The sequence below is a fragment of the Sardina pilchardus genome, chromosome 21 (genome assembly GCF_963854185.1).
Source record: "Sardina pilchardus chromosome 21, fSarPil1.1, whole genome shotgun sequence".
In the NCBI taxonomy this organism is placed as follows: domain Eukaryota; kingdom Metazoa; phylum Chordata; class Actinopteri; order Clupeiformes; family Clupeidae; genus Sardina; species Sardina pilchardus.
In genome coordinates this window covers 3,199,533-3,214,532 of record NC_085014.1, presented here as the reverse complement: position 1 = coordinate 3,214,532, position 15,000 = coordinate 3,199,533, and the positions used below count along the sequence as shown (strand labels likewise).

Here is a 15,000-nt window from a genome sequence, read left to right as displayed (position 1 = left end):
GAGTGTGTGCCCTGCCGGTTGTTGTGGTGTGTGCCAGATTTACGGGTACGTTAAAGCTCAGAGAGAGAGAGAGAGCGAGAGCGCAGCACCGGGGCCTCTGGTGGGCCACCGTCTATTTTCAGCAGCTTTCTCCACATTTGCTCAGACGCCAGGCAGGCGGGCGGGTGGGTGGGTGGGTGGGCAGGTTGGCAGGCAGGCGGGCATGAGCGTGTGGCGGAGCAAAGCAGGGCAGAGTCGTCTCCGCTGAGCTGATGTGGTTGTGGTTGTGGCCTCAGCGCTGGCGTCGTCCCCCGCCGATCTCCTTCCTCACATCTCAGCTCAGCTGTCATGAAACGGCAGTTGGGTTCCTGCTTTGTTGTCTTCTGTTCTGTTTTGTTTTGTCACTTCCCGTTTCCCTCGACGAGTAAAACTCACGTCTGCCTCCAACTTTATAATCATCATCATCATCTTCTTCTTCATCATCATCATCATCCTCTTCTTCGTCAGCAGCACAAGCATCAGCATAATGGCCCTTAGGCCCTCGACTGCCTTGAGTCAGGCTACCAGCTCTGATACATATAAATAGAGATCTGTGCGGGAGCAATACCTCTGTCTGTCTGTCTGCCCTTCTCTCTCTCGCTCTCTCTCTCGCTCTCTCTCTTATTTCTGTTGTCTCGCTCTCAGCCCAAGGTACTACTCCTTGATGTTCTTTGTGAAATGTTCCTGATGTCCATAATTTTCTTTGTCTCTGTCTGTCTCTGTCTCTGTCTCTGTCTCTCTCTGTCTCTGTCTCTGTCTCTGTCTCTGTCTCTGTCTCTGTGTCTGTCTCTGTCTCTGTGTCTGTCTCTGTCTCTGTCTCTGTCTCTCGCTCTTTCGCCCTCCCTCTCTCCCCTCTTGTTGCCAAAGCATAACAAGTATAACATGTTAATAATCTACTTTTCATTAATATCGGTAAGGAGATAAAATGAAATAATGAAAGGAAAAAAATATATGATAATGGCAAAAGGGTAGGTTGTAAATGATATTAATTTTATTTAATGTTTCCTCTCTCCCCCTGTCTCAGGTTCATGAACCACATGAAGCACCATCTGGAGCTGGAGAAGCAGAACAGTGAGAGCTGGGAGAGCCACACCACGTGCCAGCACTGCTACCGCCAGTACAGCACGCCCTTCCAGCTGCAGTGCCACATCGAGAGTGCCCACAGCCCCTACGAGTCCACCAGTACGCCACACACACACACACACACTCACACACGAGCGCCCACAGCCCCTACGAGTCCACCAGTACGCACACATACACACACACACACACACACGAGCGCCCACAGCCCCTACGAGTCCACCAGTACGACACACACACACACACACACACACACACACACACACACACACACACACACACACACACACACACACACGAGAGCGCCCACAGCCCCTACGAGTCCACCAGTACGCCACACACACTCACAGTCACACACACAAGCGCCCACAGCCCTGACGAGTTCACCAGTACGACACTCACACACACACACACACACACACACACACACATATAACACACAACACCAGCACTACAACCACCAGTACAGCAGACCTTTCCAGCTACAGCCCACACCAAGAGTTCCCACAACTCCTATAAGCTTGAATGCTACACACACACACACACATACACACACACAGAGAGAGAGAGTGAAAGAGAGAAACACACACACAATCTCTGTAATATCTGTAAATTGATTCTGGTTGAGTGCTAGTTTCCATTCCCAGTAGGAAAGTGTGAGAGTTTTCTTGCTTTTGGAGAGCGGATGAGTCTGTGACCTAAAATCAGAAGTAGCAGGAGCTGTCAGCCTCATTAGTTCAGCTTCTCATGATGCTCTGCTCTGTTACATTGTGTCTTTGTGTGTGTGTGTGTGTGTGTGTGTGTGTTTGTGTTCTAAAGCTAACTGTAAGATCTGTGAGCTGGCCTTTGAGACGGAGCAAGTGCTGTTGGAACACATGAAAGACAATCACAAGCCGGGAGAGATGCCCTACGCCTGTCAGGTAACACACACACACACACACACACACACACACACACACATCTCTTCTTTCTGAGCTTTGAAGCGTTAAAGCAGAAGTTCTTTTGTAGCTCACTAGTTATTTATAATTTAGAATGTAGTTGATATCGAGTGAGATTAAAGAGTTTCCTCATCTGTATCTTTTGGAGATATTAAAGGACAGTTTTTTTTTGTTGGGCCATCTTCATGTGAGAGAGAGATTGCAACAGAATGACGGTGTGTTTTTACCTGACGCAGGTGTGTAACTACCGCTCGTCGTTTTTCTCTGACGTGGAGAGCCACTTCCGAACCATCCACGAGAACACCAAGGACCTGCTGTGTCCCTTCTGCCTCAAGGTGCTGCGCAGCGGACACATGTTCATGCAGCACTATATGAGGCACCAGGTGAGACACACACCTGCACACACACACACCTGGACACATCACACCTGCACACAGCTCACTTGGACACAGCACACCTGGACACACACACACCTGCACACAGCTCACCTGGACACACACACACCTGCTCACAGCTCACCTGGACACAGCACACCTGTACACACACACACCTGCACACAGCTCACCTGGACACAGCACACCTGGACACACACACACCTGCACACAGCTCACCTGGACACACACACACCTGCACACAGCTCACCTGGACACAGCACACCTGGACACACACACACCTGCACACAGCTCACCTGGACACAGCACACCTGGACACACACACACCTGCACACACACACACACCTGGACACACACACCTGTACACACCACACAGCGCACCTGTACAAGATACACCTGGACACACTATACCTGCACACACACACCTGGACAAGATACACCTGGACACGGCACACCTGTAGAAAAAACACCTGTACAAAACACACCTGTACAAGACACACCTGAACACGCTATACCTGTATAAGACACACCTTAACACAACAGACCAGTTAAGGAATACACCTGCACGCAGCATAGGTGACACAAGGTGAGGAGATACACCTGTGCATACAAAGCATACAGTAGGTGACACAAGACCTCATGTTTTACATGAGACACACCTTTACTCAGATAGATAAGATGCCACCTGAGTTGATCACACACACACACTGATTTAGCTGACCTACTCCCCTCTCCTTCTGATAAACGCACTCACTCTCTCTCACACACACACACTGTCTCTCTCTCTCTCTCTCTCTCTCTTCCCTCTCTCCTGCCGTAGCGCTGGTCACTGGTGCTGGCGTCCTCTCCTGTGGGGACCAGGAGCTGTTCAGTTCGCTCACCTGAGAGAGAGATAGAGAATGAGAGGGGCGAGAGAGGAGCGAGAGATGACGGAGAGAGAGAGAGAGAGAGAGAAGAGATGAGAGAGTGGTGATGAGCAAAGATGAGGGAGGGGGGATGTGGAGGGATGAGAGGGGGGGGGTGTGGAGGGATGAGGATGGGGGGATGTGGAGGGATGAGAGGGGGGGTGTGGAGGGATGAAGATGAGGGGGATGAGAGGTGGGGGGGGTGCTGGTGTCGTCAGATGTCAGGTGCCTGGCTGTTGAGTTGTTGAGCTGTTGTAAGCGGTGAGCGGCTTCATCCGTCTTTCCCCATCGCTCGAGCTTCAGGGGTTGCAGGCCGGGGGCCCAGGGCCCCCTCACAGTCAGCAGAAAACAGCAGCACTTGCTGGATCACTTGCTCATTTCTTCACTCTCTCGTGTGTGCGTCTCTCTCTCTCTCTCTCTCTCTCTCTCTCTCTCTCTCTATCTCTCTCTCTCTCTCTTGCTCGCTCGTTCTCCTCGGCTGCTGTGCGGCGCGGCGAGTGGGGATTGATTCGCCTGTCTCTGCAGCACCTTGGTGCCATACATAACCGCCTGAAAGCGTGAGCCGCTTCCCTCTCAGCCTAAAAGCCCTCCTCTGCCTGGCAACAAGACAGAGGTGCAGAACCAGAGAAAAGAAATCGATAAAAAGAGAAGGAGTTCCTTCCTCTCTCCAGAGGCCCCTGACGAAACTCTGGAAAATTACACCGAGTTGAGAAATAAGCTTGCAATTGGCGCCACTTGGCTGTTCGAGAAACACAGTCCAGCCGAAACAGCTTGCAGTCGACACGGCACTCATGGGGTTATTAATGAGTGCAGTGAATGATGGGAAACGTAGTAGAAGTGCTTATTTTTTGAATAAATAAAAAGGTGTTGACTGAGCTCTGAAAGTTGTGATTTTCTGAAGTTCTGATTGAATCTGACTTTTGAGGGTTTAAAAAAGGTTTAGAATCGGAGGCAGAATGGGCTTTTATATGATGGGTTTGTTGCTGTTGCTTTGTCATGACAAGAAAAGAGTGAACGCGAAGCTGTAATCTCCCCCACCTGCAGAGAGAGAGGAAACAAGATGCGTGTGCTGTCTGGGCGTCCCCTGCAAGACGTGTGTGTGTGTGTGTGTGTGTGTGTGTGTGTGTGTGTGTGTTGTGTGTGTTACTCATGCCGATGCTGTGATTGATTCTGCAGAAAAAAGGCATCCATCGCTGCGGGAAGTGTCGACTGAACTTCCTGACGTACAAAGAGAAAGTGGAGCACAAGACTCACTTCCATCGCACGTACAGGAAACCCAGGACCCTGGAAGGACTTCCTCCCGGAACCAAGGTGGGACTCGTCTATTTCGTTTGTTTGTTTGTTAGCGTTGTTTCAGCTACTATTGCTTGCTAAACACATGGAGTCTTCTGCAGTCATCATAATGTTTACATTTAAAGTGTTTAATCTTTCATGTTTATGTTAATGAATTTTGTAGATTTTGTACCAAATTTTATGTACTAAATCATGTAATCCTGATAAATATGGATAATTATTATAATGATAATAATAATAAGGCAATTGTGGATGAATTCTGGTTCCTGTCTCAGGTGACTATCCGGGCCTCCCTGTCTGGAGGGTCCCCCAGCTCCTCCAGCGCATTATGCAGGTCCAGCATCAGCGTGGTTCCGGGCATCCCGGCCGCGAGACCCGTGGGCCGCCCCCCCAACAGCGCAGGCCGGGGGAAAGCCAGCCCGCAGAACTCTGTGGGGCCAGTCAAGACCAAGAAGGAGCGGAACAAACCAGTGGACCTCAGGAACTTCAATCTGAGGCATTTCCGGTACTGCAAATGGTCCTGTCAATCTGTGTTAATACAGCTTGACACAGTCAATCAGTTTGTGCGTTAGACTAGCGTAAGATAAAGGATGTGTGAGAGTTTGTGCGTTAGACTAACAGTAGATAAAGGATGTGTGAGAGTTTGTGCGTTAGACTAACAGTAGATTAAATTAATGTGTGAGAGTTTGTGCGTTAGACTAACGGTAGATAAAGGATGTGTACGAGTTTGTGCGTTAGACTAACAGTAGATAAAGGATGTGTGAGAGTTTGTGCGTTAGACTAACAGTAGATTAAATTAATGTGTGAGAGTTTGTGCGTTAGACTAACGGTAGATAAAGGATGTGTACGAGTTTGTGCGTTAGACTAACGGTAGATAAAATGGATGTATGAGAGTTTATGCCTTACCCCGCATTCACACTGTCTCCGTCCGTCAACGGATCTCATTCACTTTGCATGGGGCGGACTCGAAATGCATTGTGGGTCCGTCCGTCGCTTCAGCTCCGTTGCCTCCGTCAAGAAAGTTGAGAAATGTTCAACTTTTCAGGCAGCGACGGATCCGTCAGCCAATCAGATCACGTGTATGCAAATACACATACGGCAGATCCAACCTCCGTGATCCGTTGACGGACGGAGACAGTGTGTACGCGGGGTTAGACTAACGGTAGATAAAACGGATGTGTGAGAGTTTGTGCGTTAGGCTAACGGTAGATAAAATGGAAGTGTACGAGTTTGTGCGTTAGACTAACGGTAGATAAAGGATGTGTACGAGTTTATGCGTTAGAGTTAGACTAACGGTAGATAAAGGATGTGTGAGAGTTTGTGTGTTAGACTAACGGTAGATAAAGGATGTGTACGAGTTTGTGCGTTAGACTAACGGTAGATAAAGGATGTGTACGAGTTTGTGCGTTAGACTAACGGTAGATAAGACGGATGTGTACGAGTTTGTGCGTTAGACTAACGGTAGATAAGACGGATGTGTGAGAGTTTGTGCGTTAGACTAACGGTAGATAAGACGGATGTGTGAGAGTTTGTGCGTTAGACTAACGGTAGATAAGACGGATGTGTGAGAGTTTGTGCGTTAGACTAACAGTAGATAAGACGGATGTTTGTGCGTTAGACTAACGGTGACTCCCTCCGCCAGGGCCCCGGAGGGTAAGAGCGTGTGCATGGAGTGTTCGGCCGCCGTGAAGGACTTCTACGACCACTTCCCCCTGCTCCTCACCTGCGCTGCCTGCAAGTACAAGACCTGCTGCCGGAGATCCTACCGGAACCACATGAGCAGGTGCGTCCTGCCGCCCTCGGACCTCGGCCTTCTCTTGGTTCTCCATTTGACAGATTAGATTAGACCAAATTTGAAGGATTTGGTGTGAGAATTCCATTGTTACCAGTAACCCTTTGTCTAGTTCTACTGTGTGCTTGTGAAGAGCTGCATCCTCAAACTGATTGCTGAGTGTTCGCAAATATCCGCAGAGAACTCTAAGGCAAACCGTAAACTGTTTGTTTGCTACAGCAACATTCGCCTGTGTTTGCAAATTGGAACACACCTAAAAGCTGTCTGTGGTTTCTGGCACAGGCAGCCACCTAGTCTGGTAACGATCTGGCCCACATCAGGCCCACATCAGGCCCACGCCAGGCCCACGCCCAGTTCCTGTAAGGGACTGCAGCCAGTACTGGATTTGTCCTTGGGCTCTGGTCCACAGTTGTTGCTAATCTTGCTCATCGTCCTCATTTCTCTTTGTTCAGATTTCACAGTGCAGGGTCGAAAGAGAGGAGGAAGAATATGCGGACGCAAGGCGCTTTACGGTGGGTCCCTCACACAACACGGAATGTTTCTCTGTCATGTCTTCATTTACTTGGAGTGTGGAAATGTAATATGAACAAAAAAGCCGAGCTGTTACACAAGTTGATGAAGAGATTGTGCTCGTCTAAGGCACTGCAGCCACAGTGAGTCCATATCATAGACTGTATATATCCAGTCTATGGTCCATACGGTGTACAGAATGGGCTACCTGAGATTGAATAAAGCTCCAATTATATGTACTGTATGTCTTACACTCCTTTAAGTCAGTGAATTTCAATTGACTGATTTTACTTTAATTCACATGAATGTGAAATATTGTTTTATGTATCTAAATAACCTGCGGTTCAAACCTCATTGCAGGAGCCTGACTCTGGTTTGCCTGAACTGCGACTTCCTAGCCGATGCTACAGGAAGTGACCTTATGAGCAAACATTTGATTGACAGGCCCACCCATGCCTGTCAGGTGATCATGGAGCAGCCACAAGAAAACCATGGTACGAGACCCCCCCCCACACACACACACACACACACACACACACTCATACACACACACTCGCTATTGAAAACAAAGAAATAAGAAATCAAATCATCACAAATGAAAGCAAATGTTGACAGAGTTTGTTTTTCCCTTTCTGTAGATTCTGTTTCTGACAAAGCCAGCCTGGAAAGGCAAGTGCAGCACCTTGTTTGATGCTCACGCAAAGTATTCCGTTTTTGCTTTCTTTCTTTTACCCCCTTTCTGATCATATCTTGCTGGTACTTCAGTATTCAGCTTAAGGGCTACGACATCTATCAGAAACACACACACACACACACACACTCACAGGAGGAGATTTATCTCAGGTGTAGCATAACGCTGCAGTGTGTATGATGTGCTGGGCACTGTTCCTCTTGCATCTGAAGACGTACGTGTGCATACCAGAAGTGTTTGGCACAGCAAAGCCTCTGGAGTCTCTGGTGTGGTGTGCTTTCCCTGGAACTCGCGTCTCAGTACAACACCATTTTACACACCAAGCTAAAACTTGTGTACGCAACGCACCAACAGAAATGCTTCACGACCCAAAACAAACTCTAGACGTACACAAACTAGCGTCTGAGCAAGGTTGCCCTAAATATACAATTGTGTCTTCCTTCCAGCACTTTCTTTTTTATTGTCGGAAGATAGTTGAGTGCAAAAAGCACCTTGTGGGTCGTTGAACGTGCTCTATTTATAGTTGGAGTTAGATGGAGCGCGTGTGTGATTTGATAGTCCCTGACCCGCGCATTGTGTTTGCAGCGGTGTCGTTCGCGGTGAAAAATAGTCGTCTGCGTCTCTCTCTCTCTCTCTCCATTAGTCCTAATTGAGTTGCATATTAAGTAGGTGGTGCGAGTGACCCGCGTAAACGGAGGAGGAGTGCATTCTGGGTAGTAATTAACGCGGCGGAAACGCAGGCGTCTTAATGAGGGAGCGTCGAGGAGGGGTCGCGCGGTGTCACCAGGACGTTGATGAAGGAAGAGCGTCTAATTGGTTTCGGTGTTTCTCTCTCGGTCCTATTGGACCAGGCTGGTCCTCTGAGACCCGGTAACATGTCAAGCGCCCTCCGGAGGCTCGGAACCGCTTCTTTTAGAGTGTTTGCCCATTTATTCCATGCCCATTGTGTTGGCATAAGTTCTAGAATAGGTGAAGTGTTTGCTTACCCGTGCATCATCAGCAGCTCTGTCTCTCCGGTGGCTGTTCTCTCCGATTATTCCAAAGGGACCGAACGACTCCGAGGGAGTCGGAACGTTAGTGAACCTGTAAAGGAACTCAAGGACGGCAGACGCAATAAGTCTTAGTCAGATGTTCCTGTGCAAAAGTATTTTTTTTCCCCCCAACTAATATTCTTGTATCTAATATTGTAGATTTTCTAATGCTCTATTGTAGTATACTAATTGTTGTCTTGCTAGTGTTCCTCTCTTGCGCTTCTCTCCCCTAATCAAATGTGTGCATGGCTTTGGGCACGCTACTTGAAACATTCAAACTGCCAAATGCTTAAGCTGTCAAATAAAGTTTCACTTAATCTTTGAGTTTTACTGGGCGGTTTGGCTCACCCTCCTCTCTCCTGTCCTCTGCAGATCCGACCTCGCTGACGACAAGCCTGCCAAATTAGACGATGAGTTGCTGGGCAACACGACCAAACAGGAAGAGGATGCATGCAAGGAGGAGGACACGCCCTCTGACCCAGCCCCGCCTACCCCTGTCACTATAGACTCCGCCTCTGAGGAGCGGAGCCAGGACACACCTTTAGAGAATGAGACTCCTCCAGACCAGGAAAAGGACACTTCTTCTGAACACATCTCTGAGACACCTGCTGGTGTGCCCTCTGAAGACATCTCACCTGCTGACATGCCCTCTGAAGACATCTCACCTGCTGACATGCCCTCTGAAGACATCTCACCTGCTGGTGTGCCCTCTGAAGACATCTCACCTGCTGGTGTGCCCTCTGAAGACATCTCACCTGCTGGTGTGCCCTCTGAAGACATCTCACCTGCTGGTGTGCCCTCTGAAGACATCTCACCTGCTGGTGTGCCCTCTGAGAATGTGACGCCCTCTGATCGCGATTCACCCTCTGAGGTGCCCATTGAGCATGAGGCAGCCATGGAACTAGATGACCCTGTGGAACCAGAAAAGGTTGCAGAGCCGGAGATCACTGGAGAACGTGAGACGGCCACTGAACCGGAGGTAGAGACCGGAGTGGAACCAAGCACAGAGAAGCCGAGCACAGAACCTCCGAGCGCAGAGCAACCAAGCACAGGACGTCCTGAGGACGCAGCAGATGAGGTTCCACTGGAACCGCTCACGCCCTCCAAGGTTCTAGAACATGAGGCCACAGAGATGCTGCCCGTCTCAGCCAATCAGAGTGCTGATACGGACTGTGTAGACACGCCCAGCAGCCCAAACGGACCTTCAGAATCCGTCACCGTGTAGGACCAGACCAAGAAACACCGACGTCTCTCTGATGAGCTTTTTTTTGCTTTTTTGAAAAGTCGTTTCCCTCAAACTGGTTGTTTCTAAGATCAGACTATCCTTCTTCTCCTTAAAACAACCCAACACGTGTAGATAACTGCTGTCCATTACAAATGAACAGATCCAAAGATCCCTGGGTCCTCTGTAATCTCCATTGTTATTTGCCTCATGATGTGATGATAGACAATGATGACTCACTTTGTTACATTTTCTTTTTTTTTTTTTTTAAATAAAATCATGTAGTGTCATGCGCATTGGCACATTTTTCAGATTTGGTTTGGCTTGTCTGTCTGTGAATTTGATACCCAGCTCTGGCTTGTATGTGTAAGCCTGTGCATCATAGACACTTGTGTTAAAGGTGCGGTCTTTGAATTTAGCAATGGGCTCAACATCCAAACACATGACGTCCATCCCTACTGTGCTCATAAAGCAACGCGCGGATTGGCTTGCATTGTTTATGGATCGATATGAGCCACCCTCTCTGTTTACGTTTGTGTCCCAGAGCCGCTGTTGTGTCCAAACAAAAGGCTTTTCTTTTCTTTTTCTTTTTCTTCCCCCTAAGAATGGACTGCTGGAGGACTGACCAAAAAAGTCTATTGGATTAGAATCAGGCACTACACCTTCAAGGCATAGGAAGCATCAGGTATGTACTGTAAAAATGGCCCCAGGATATCTGATCCTTGAGCTTCATCATGACTAAACTCCTCAATCTGCAAGGGGAACGGGACCTTGAAGCGTTTTGATGTCCTCCAAGAGCCTGATGCACTCTTGATTAAAGGAGAGGTGTTGGACTTATTCCCAATGGGGACACCCTTTGGTCTGCAACCTCTAAGGAGTTCTGTTGATGTCAGTCTGGCTAGTTCTGAATCGTGACTTTCCCTCTCTCCTAACCAGATGTTGGTTTCTGTGTCTCGTCGTGTTGGTCCTCAGAGGAAGGGACTCGTTTTTAAAGGGATCAACTGAACCTCTTTGTCTTTTTTTTTCTTTTTATATTATTATTCTTTCTTGTGGTTGGTGGTTGTCTTGCAAGATACATATTGAGCTATGATGTATCCTGAAGAAAATGTAAAAAAAAAAGATGAGATTAATTAAATAATAGCTACACAAGCAAAACTTTACCATTTACCATTTAAAAGAACTTAAATGACAACAGGTCCTGGTGCTGAAGACGTGGAACTCATCAACGAGTCCACAAAGAACTTTTTTCCTGTTTGCCTTTGTGTGTCCTTCTACACAGAACTGCAGTGTTGGGTGTTTGGTTATGCCTTTCATACAGTATACAGCCCTAACCAGTCTCATCATGCAAGAGGAACATCCAGTGTTTTTCCAGCGCAACAGAAAATAAACTTTCATAAGATCCAGACTCCTGTAAATTGTTCCTTTTGTTGTAGAAAATCCCTCAACATTAGTCACTCAAAAGAATTGTCCTTGTCCTTTTTGGTTTTCAAACAGATTTAGTCTTGTGGAATTCCGCATGTGAATTTGATCCCTTTTTACTGAGTGTGATATAAAAACAAGAGCGCAATTAGATTTGCCTTTTCTCTCTCTCTCTCTCTCTCTCTGAAGGCCTCTGGAAAGACTATCGCTCTTGCTCTGCTGTAAAGCATTAGCTGGAGATGCTGGATGATTGTTTCCCCAGCTCAGGGAAAAAGACATCTGTTGAGCACAACATCCCTTGGACTGTTATTAAAGCATGGCAGGAGAGACGAGGGCAATTCTTTTCTCAGAAAAGTCCAGTTTAGGTCCCTGTTCAAAAGCTCTTTATGCTAAAGGAGCCATATTCTCCGTCCGGTTTCACCAGCCCTTTAAAAAGGAGATATGTTTTCCAAAACGTTATAGACCTTGGGCTTGGTGACTGAAGGACTGAGGTGATTATTTATTTTGGGAGATTACTATGGGAGTGGTGTGCTGATGGGATTTTTTCCCTCCATAATGTTTGGAAACTGAGACAAGTGAGCAGAGAGGCGTCTTGTTTGCTGGAAATCAGATGAGTATGGCGCCCTCTTCTGTTCAGTATGTTTTACAGCCTTGCCAAAAATAACATAGAAGTAGGCCACACCAAGCGTGACATTTCAACTCCTATTCGTTTCAAAATCCTGATGGAAGAGCATGAAAGGTCAACAAGAGAAGCGTGATGAGATATGAATGAGAAATAAGACAGCTTGACCCAAGCCAGACAGGTTTTCTTATCCAAAAGCAGGATTTGATTCAAATGAATTGGAATGTCTCTGATTTTTACCTTGTTTTATATACTATTATTGACTATGTAGGCAATCAGGCATGTCTAAAAACACCAGACAGGTGATGTTCAACATGTAAAAGACTTCAGAGTGTGTATTTTCCTTTCTTGTGATATGTGTGTGTTTCTTTGGCTGTGACAGTGTGTTTGTGTGTGTGTGTCTGTGTCTGTGTCTGTGTGCCTGTGCTTGAGGGACAACAGTGAGGCGAGTGAAAGCTGGTAAACAAGCCGCAGATAAATCTCGTTCTTTGACAGGCGAGGAGGGAGTGTGTTGCTTGCAGCCAGTCTGCGCGCCGATAACACACACACACACACACACAAAGAGACGACAGGAGGGGCACGCGGGGAGGGCATGGACCAACTGGGCCCTCGTGGCCTAAATATAAACACGGCGAGTCCATGTGATGTGCCCTCCCAAAGCTGTGCGCTATTTGCCCTCTCTTCGCCGGAGCCCTGCTTCCTCTGCACCACGCAGCTATTGTTCTCTTGTCTTACACACGCCATAGCGCACACCTTCCGCTTGTCTACGTGGAGAGAGAGTCTGTGCTTAGAGTACTTGGCATGTTTGTGTTTGATTTATATACCCTGATAGAATCTGTAGGACTGAGCTTTTGTTTCCTCTTTTCCGGATGCATGTTCTTGCCTAAATGTAACATAATCATGGACTGACTCCTTGAACACTTTGCTTCTACAGAGTATGATCTCCCTTCTATTTATTCATCCAATTATATAGAATGAAAGAATGAACAGCATAGACTACAATTTAACTTTACACTTAACTATACAAATACCAAAACTTTAAAGTAAACAAGTATTTCATGCTCGCCATCAAACGCCCAGGCATAATAAGGAAATCAGACAAAGTACTTTGTCTAACAGTCATTGAATCCACCATCAGTCGAATAATGAATGTGATGATTTGTGTTGTGTACATTTGTTAAAAAAATGACAAAAACTGTATTTACATCTAGGCCATATTTTTTTCAATAGGCTGCTTTAATGCACACCTTACATGTTTACTCAAAGGAGAGAGTATGTCCTTTTGTGAGACATGCAATGATCCAACTTCCCAACATCAGAGTTGGACGTGTTACCCTAACCTCTGCATCTCTCTGTCTCACTCTCACACACACACACAGACACACACCAGTCTGTCATTCCAGGCGTTGCTGTTTGAAGCATCACTAAGGACCTCCTGGGGGGTACACAGGCGTCAGAAATGACATTCTAGAAGCCTCCGGCGTTCAGCTGGAGTCGATGGCGGCGGCGGTGGTGTTCCTTCCTGTCGTGGGCCTCACCTTTCCTCTACACGTGTTGTGTGTACCCATCCGGCCTGCCGCACCGTACGTGCACTCTCACTAATAATGCACGCTGGGACTTTCCTACTCATCCTGGAAGGCAGCCATTGTCTTTGGATGACAAGCCGCATGGCCTGAGACCACAAGCTGCCTTCATCTCAGGGATGCTGAAAGGCTCTCTCTGGCACAAGAAAGCAGACTAGGAAATAACAGAATACATTAATATGAAATGAAGGCACACACAGAAATAACTAGTGCCCCTGTGGCTGCCATATTTGGCTTATTACAGTGGCTGTGAGGGCATGTGTTGATATTTTGATATACAGATGCAGCGTTTGTCATATAGTTAACCCATTTTGAGGTGGGTGGAATCAGTGTATTTCACATGTGATCAACACTTCCAAATCCTTTTCTCCTGGGTTGGGTGATTTGGTTGCTTTGTGCAGAGTTTTAGTTGTATTTGAACCAGAGCACTTTGCTACCCATGAATGAATGCATGGAGACAAAACTGCCAAAGGCTTAGAATGCATGCATGGAGACAAAACTGCCAAAGACTTAGAAACAGCAAGCATATCACAATTGTTTTTGTCAACAGAAACACATTTCAAGTCACAGATTTGAGATGCAGAGTGGTGCAAATTAAACGAAGGAGACTGTTCAGTCTAGGCCTATCTAAAAATCTTATATAATTTCCCAAAGATTTTACAATAGCCAACTACCTCCTCAGTTCTCGCATCCAGGCCTACATCAACCAAAGACACTGTAGCTCCGCCCTACACGTTTTTATTGGTCGATCAAAAATAGAATTCCATAAGGTCCAATCAAATTGGACATTGTTTCAGAGTGGAAAGGCGCCATGTTTCCTAGACAACAGAATTGTAAACAAATTAAACCGAATGGAGTGATCCTTGAGTTTTCAGACTTGTGAAGAAGTAATTTCGCAAGCTTTTTGCGGCCTGCTTTTCGGAAATTGTTTATTTGAATGAACGTCGGGCTCCATCCCAGCTAAGGATTGCTGGCGACATTTCAGTCAACGGCATGGTAAACTAAGTTTGAATATAATGCACATTGTGAGTGACATGAATGTTCAGTTAGCTATAGCAGTTGTCTATCGATAGCTTGTATCGATAACGATGTCTGAGAGTTTTTGTCAGAACAGGAGCGAACTGTAACATTATTTACGACTTAAGTGCACTCATTCTTGTCTATTATTCGTGAATTTCACTTGTTGCCAATGCATTTGAGGTATGGTTGGCCTACGCGGTAACGTCATTGTCACATATGCTAACCAAACTAATTGCGACATCGTACCGTCTGCCTGTGATTGATGATGGCTATCTCTCTGGGTGATAAAATGATGTTAGAAGTATAACTGCTTTTTGATAGCTTACTTTACTTTTGGAGTAGTCCTGTTTACTCAGGAAAAGAAACAATCAGGCTTACATGATGTGTACTTTTCATATATTTATGCAAGTATCTAGAAGTACCTCTTGCAACAAAAAAAACGAGGGCTACTTGTAGCACTTCTATGCAACTTGGTTGCTGTACA

At 46.7% G+C, this 15,000-nt stretch overlaps 2 protein-coding genes across 3 annotated transcripts in view; both read left to right on the top strand.

The window, feature by feature from the left end:
- znf280d (zinc finger protein 280D) overlaps positions 1 to 10,185 on the top strand; it is a 20,360-nt gene extending 10,175 nt beyond the window's left edge. For both annotated transcript variants that reach the window (XM_062523917.1, XM_062523916.1), the window contains 10 exons: positions 1,043 to 1,200; positions 1,918 to 2,018; positions 2,273 to 2,419; positions 4,510 to 4,644; positions 4,902 to 5,131; positions 6,269 to 6,409; positions 6,871 to 6,930; positions 7,289 to 7,422; positions 7,567 to 7,597; positions 9,023 to 10,185. In XM_062523917.1, the coding sequence (XP_062379901.1) occupies positions 1,043 to 1,200; positions 1,918 to 2,018; positions 2,273 to 2,419; positions 4,510 to 4,644; positions 4,902 to 5,131; positions 6,269 to 6,409; positions 6,871 to 6,930; positions 7,289 to 7,422; positions 7,567 to 7,597; positions 9,023 to 9,875 (1,990 nt within the window). In that variant the 3' untranslated portion in view covers positions 9,876 to 10,185. The remainder of the gene's footprint in view (positions 1 to 1,042; positions 1,201 to 1,917; positions 2,019 to 2,272; positions 2,420 to 4,509; positions 4,645 to 4,901; positions 5,132 to 6,268; positions 6,410 to 6,870; positions 6,931 to 7,288; positions 7,423 to 7,566; positions 7,598 to 9,022) is intronic.
- A 4,153-nt stretch (positions 10,186 to 14,338) lies between these two features.
- The window catches only part of mns1 (meiosis-specific nuclear structural 1), a 9,050-nt gene continuing 8,388 nt past the window's right edge, over positions 14,339 to 15,000 (top strand). The window contains exon 1 of the mRNA XM_062524639.1: positions 14,339 to 14,492. Within this exon, the coding sequence (XP_062380623.1) occupies positions 14,490 to 14,492 (3 nt within the window). The 5' untranslated portion in view covers positions 14,339 to 14,489. The remainder of the gene's footprint in view (positions 14,493 to 15,000) is intronic.